Source organism: Pinus tabuliformis, chromosome Q (genome assembly GCF_031772625.1).
Source record: "Pinus tabuliformis cultivar Carrire ecotype Pingquan chromosome Q, CPIR1, whole genome shotgun sequence".
Taxonomy (NCBI): domain Eukaryota; kingdom Viridiplantae; phylum Streptophyta; class Pinopsida; order Pinales; family Pinaceae; genus Pinus; species Pinus tabuliformis.
This window is the reverse complement of record NC_142296.1, coordinates 584095310-584100753: the sequence shown is the minus strand read 5'-3', so window position 1 is coordinate 584100753 and position 5444 is coordinate 584095310. Positions and strand designations below refer to the sequence as shown.

The 5444-nt window shown below is 33.9% G+C and overlaps 1 protein-coding gene across 1 annotated transcript; it reads left to right on the top strand.

The window, feature by feature from the left end:
* The first annotated feature begins 2898 nt into the window (after positions 1-2898).
* LOC149220802 (chaperone protein dnaJ 8, chloroplastic-like) lies at positions 2899-4946 on the top strand. Its single transcript, XM_089384911.1, has 3 exons — positions 2899-3666; positions 3939-4007; positions 4325-4946. The coding sequence occupies exons 1-3, from the start codon at positions 3454-3456 to the stop codon at positions 4484-4486; spliced, it is 444 nt and encodes a 147-aa protein (XP_089241037.1). The 5' UTR covers positions 2899-3453; the 3' UTR covers positions 4487-4946.
* The last annotated feature ends 498 nt before the right edge of the window (positions 4947-5444 follow it).

Sequence of the window (5444 nt, the reverse complement as noted above, 5' to 3'; positions counted from 1 at the left end):
CAAAATTCTAAGCACTCGAATAGAGATGGTTTATTTCATCGATTCTTACTTATCATTTATTTCCAAACAACCTTGGAGAAGGAACAATATAGAAATAGATGATCCACAATCTCACTTACATTCTTACACAAATAGCACCAACCAAGTACAATCCATTTTTTTCCCACCATGTTAAGTTATTATTTGCCAAAGCCAACTAAAGAGATTTTTTTTATTTTATTTTAGTGGATATACTAACTTCCACACCATTTTACACCACTATAGTCACTCCACTTCCAAGTCTTAGCTATTTTTTGTCTCATAACCAAGCTTAGTTGTGAACACCTTGAAGACTTGTTTCTAAACCAACTTAATTGATCATTTGAATCCTTTATGCATATGGTATTATGATTTAATAAGTTTACATAAAGACACCATTCTTAAGCCAAATCTCTTTGTAATCCCAATTTCTTTTATTGATTTCCAAATTTAAAACCCTAGACCATGAGCCTAAATCCCTCATGCATATTCTAAATTTTTATTGCCTTTCTCATTTAAAGCGAAGCACAAGGGTTCAAAAAGCTTGATTAGCATTGCATCCAATTCATGGATCTTTTGCATTTATTACATCACCCATTTTTTCGAGCAACCTAATTACATAAAATATCATAATCTTTTATCAAACATTTCCACACATTAGATGTTCTTTTAAAAGACTTGATTTTGTCTTAACTAATTATCTGGTTCTTTGTTCTCAAGTTACTTGCCCTTAATCACTTTCCCCACAATCATTTTTTTTTTCTTTCTAAGTTTGGCAATGTTGAGGCTACATCATGGTCATGTCCAAGAATAGCACCCAAGTAAGGCGGTGAATTGAACCGGTGACATAACATCTAGGAGTGCCTTAACAACACACCTAATCATTGTCTATCCAAGACCTCATGGACCCCCACAATCCTTTGTTAAAACAAAAGCCTCCATAGACTTTTCATTGCTTAGGCATGACTAAATATGAACTAGTTTTTTTATTCTGCATTCTCCTAACTCTTTAGGCATAGCTATCCTTGTCCATTTGACAAGAGATGTTCCTTCCTCTACCCTTTGACTAATCCAAAAGAAACTACAACAATTTTTAGGATTTTATCTAAAATACCATTTAGAACATGTACAATGGATAACTAATAGATTGATATGCTTTTCAACATAGATTTAATTAATACCAACCTTTCTCCTTGAGAAAGCCACCTATAACACCAACATTTAATTATCCATTCCATTTTGTTTGATAACCAAAACCAATATACATAATTATAATTATGTTTTTTAAAGTAAACTCTATCTTTACTCTTAAATATATATATATATATATATATATATATATATTTATTTATTAATTAAAAAAACAATGTGTTAATGTAGCAAAATATATTTTAATTATTTCCAATAAATAAAAATGCTTAAAAGACATATGTTGATTATCAATATAAATTTTCAATAATTAAATAGTAAAAATTAAAAGCATTATGATTATGGAGCAATTAATTTTCAAACGACTTTCATTATGGTTACTAAATTAGGTTGGATTGATTGTCTTTATTTTTTTCTTTTTTATCATTATTACCTCATATTACTCTTTGAAATTCTAATTAATTAATATTTGCCATTAAACCAATAAATTATATCATTATTTTTTTTAAAAAAGTTTATCATTATCTTTAAAAAAAAATTATCATTCTCTTTTAAAAAAAATTACCCTTATTTACTAACACTAAAATTTCAAAATTTGATTTCCTATCATCAATAAACAAAGAATTTCACATTTCAATAAATTCATATAAAAAAAATTCCTTTATATATCAAAATATTTGGTGGAGAGAAGGTAGTTCATTCACATGTCGCATGAGAGCAGGTAGTTGATCACATGTTAATGTTGAGTGAACCGCAGAAAGAGAATGAAGTTGAATAATGGGAGATAGTTACTCCATCACATCACATTATATCATATCACACGCTAATTTCACATGAACTTTTTTTTCAAACATTATATCATATCACTCGCTTTCAAACATTATATTATATCACACGCTAATCTCACATGAAAATATTTCAATGTGAAAACAAATGTGTAGAATGGAGAGCCCAATAATACGAAATCCGAAGTCTCTCAATTATTGCTTCTAAAAGGCGGGGATATATCCCAATCACAATACCGGCAAGCTTGGTGGGATCCAGTCTTCACCATCATTGTGGGACCCACCTCATTTATCTAGAAATACCAACCACCGGCTCATCATTTACAGCTGTGCACATTGCCACGTGTTTTATGGAAATACAGTGAATACGTGTAAAGGAAATACAGTGAATACGTGTAAACAGAATTCTTAAAGCAGTTAAGTGCAGCAGTAACATAAGCTACTGGGGATTTTTTTTGAAATAAAGAAAGTAAATGATTCACTTATATTTTTTTTGAAATAAAGAAAGTAAATGATTGACTTATTGTTTTTTTATCTTGTATATTTGAATTCTATATTGATAATGATAAACTATTATGATCTATATGATAAATACAATAAAAATACGATAAACAGACTTTTTTTTTTTTTTATTCTTATAAACTATCCATATCCATATACATATGTAATAATCCTTATCCATATCCATATCCATATCCAATAGCAAAGCAACAAACCAGTCATGAACTATGTCCAAGAAAAATTCCTGCCATTGAAGTCATCAAATTGAACCCAATAACCATGGGTTATCCAAATTTGGAAAAAATCCTGCCAATGAACTCATCGAATTGAAAACCCAATAACCACGAATTATCCAAATTTGAAGGAGCGTGACGCGGCAGCGGATAAGACTGGATTTCAGCAGGCCAAACAAATACCAGATAACAATCGGAATTTAATTGCGCTTTAGCATTTAAATGCCTAAAAATTTAAACCTATTCTCATGCCGAGGTTGCTTGCAATAATGGTGTTGTGTTCCATTGGCTCAATTCTTTAATTTTTCCATTGGAAATGGTGCCATTGGTTACAATTTTTTGAAATTTTTTTATGAAAGTCCTGGAAGAGATATTCTGAAGCTTTTGGCATACATTTTCGTCGTTGATTGCCTGTGTTTTAGTCGTTTTCAATTATTTGACTCCCAAATGCTGGGCTAATCCAAATGCAGGATGTGAGGTAAGTGGTTTTCCAAGGCGGGTTTGGGATCCTTCCATATAATTGCACCTACCCACAGGAACTATTGATGTATGGCGCCTTCTCTTATAGGTCATCTCATGTTTTTTCCCTCATGCTCTCTGATACCCATATCTGCAGCAATCCTTGCTCTTTATTTTGTATTTTCTGAAGGTCAGTAGCTGGATTTCGTTACACCCATCTAAGGATCTGGAGGATTATATTGGTTTGCAGCTGGGCTTCTAGCTCTCTTTATAGGTCAGCAGGGTTCTTTTGTTTTGTTTTAAAGATCATGTCTGTCAAACTTGGAAGGCTTGTTGGTGTTAGCAGTAAATCATTCTTTAGAAGAAAGAATGGAGAGAAGAATTTGGGAGGCAGAAGGAATGTAACTGTGATGGCCTCTGTTGCTTTCCCTGGGATGAAAGAGGAGTACGAGACTCTCAGATTGAGCCCCGGGGCTGCTGAGAAAGATGTCAAGAAAGCCTATCGTCGCCTTGCGTTGCAGGTATGGAAGTACCCACTTGAAACAATTTGCCCAAATTTCAGTCTCAGATATTTTTATTTGCAGTTATTCCATGTGTGAAGCAAAAGAGCATGGTATAGTTCAGAGAGAAATTAGAAATGCAAAGTTTTATTGTGAAGCATGTTTTTAAGAAAAAATATCTTCTGACCATGTCACAGGTCATAGAAATGTTTCAAGAATCATGATCCATTTTCAATGATTTGTTTTAGATGAAAATCATTTTGAACTCATATGTTGATATAATCTGGTTGCAGTACCATCCTGATGTTTGCAAAGGAAATAATTGTGGGACTCAGTTTCACAAGATCAATCAAGCTTATGAGGTAACTTGCCCGCCTATGAATAATTTTTGGAAGCCCCAGGGGATTGGTTAGTCTGTTGAAAGACCGCCCTGTCTTACTTTTCACTTGGATTGGATTTACTCCTATTTGTGTACTATCTAGTTGTTTAATATGGACGCCATGAATGCCATTCAAGAGTGCAGGGGAGTGTCCCTGGGTTCCTTTTTCATTGGAAAAAATTTTTCATTGGAAAAAGTAATAATTTGTTGGTCAATACATTTTCAGCTTATAACTTTATAAACATGTGACGGTTATGCATACCCATGGTTCTGATAAGTTACGTTTGTGATGATGTCCAGACTGTAATGACCTGTTTGGAAAAGGCAAAGCAGCAAAACTGTCATGATGATTACTATATGGAGGATTTGATGGGAGATGATGGCGATTCTTGGGAAGAATGGATGGGATGGGAAGGAGCTGGAACCCTTGATTATAACTCTCACATTAACATTTATGCCTGATCAGAACTTCATCATGAACCGTATCCATGTCAGTTTACTTGTAAACAAATATGGCCTCTCCATGACCATCCCCGTTCATGGGCTGCCTATGAAACCCTTGCTTTTGTCACCTTAACAACTGCATGAGAAAGCTCATAGAGTTTCTTCTTTGGCATCTTGTAAATATGATATGTACTTTTCTGCTTGTACAGCTGATTTTTATTTCTCCTGCCTCGGCTCCCATAGCACAAAGGACTTCTTGACCCAGTTGCTGGAACAGCTTTTTGAGGTCTGAATGAGTCATTTGCTTTGCTCATGGGTTCTGATTAATCTCTCAATTACTAGTGCATAACTTTGGTATCTCTTTCTGTCACTATCATGTCAATGTTATGGGGATCTGCTCTGAGAAGAAGAGCTCCTAACTATTCTGGATGTAATTGCGATGCTACTCAATTAAAGGAAAGCATTATTTTGAGTCAGAGATCATTGATCATTGAGATAAAATGTTGTTTTTGCATTTCATGTATAATTTTCTATGGTCTATCATCCTAAACGAAACATTATTGGAACAAGTTTGGCTAGAACTATTGGCAATCCCCGCCTTTATTCGCAGGAATCAAATGATGTTTAACCATTAATGTTGATTTTATAGGTTTCATATCTGAACTAGATATATTGGACTGGAGTCTTTGGCAGTCAGACATATTATATAATTTCAATTTCAATTAGGTTGAATTATTTGCTTCATAAATTGTTACCCCCAACTATGGGGGCCGGACAAACTATGCTTTATGCTTTAATTGTGTAGCCATTCAGTGGAGTTCTGATGCCCAGGTCTTGTGACAAGAGGCAAGAGGGATCTGAACTGTTTAACCAGCAATTCTGAAGGGGCAATCAAAGTGGGTAAAGTGTCCAATTTAGAGATGTAGAGGAGAAGGGTGGCCAGCAATGGGAAGGCTATCAGGAATATCAAAAAGAT

What these genes read in the sequence shown, in the direction of transcription:
- LOC149220802 (XM_089384911.1), top strand. Translation starts at nt 3,454, where the DNA reads ATGTCTGTCAAACTTGGAAGGCTTGTTGGTGTTAGCAGTAAATCATTC. An exon ending in ATCGTCGCCTTGCGTTGCAG is followed by an intron (nt 3,667 to 3,938) that starts GTATGGAAGTAC and finishes ATCTGGTTGCAG; the next exon opens with TACCATCCTGATGTTTGCAA. An exon ending in AGATCAATCAAGCTTATGAG is followed by an intron (nt 4,008 to 4,324) that starts GTAACTTGCCCG and finishes GATGATGTCCAG; the next exon opens with ACTGTAATGACCTGTTTGGA.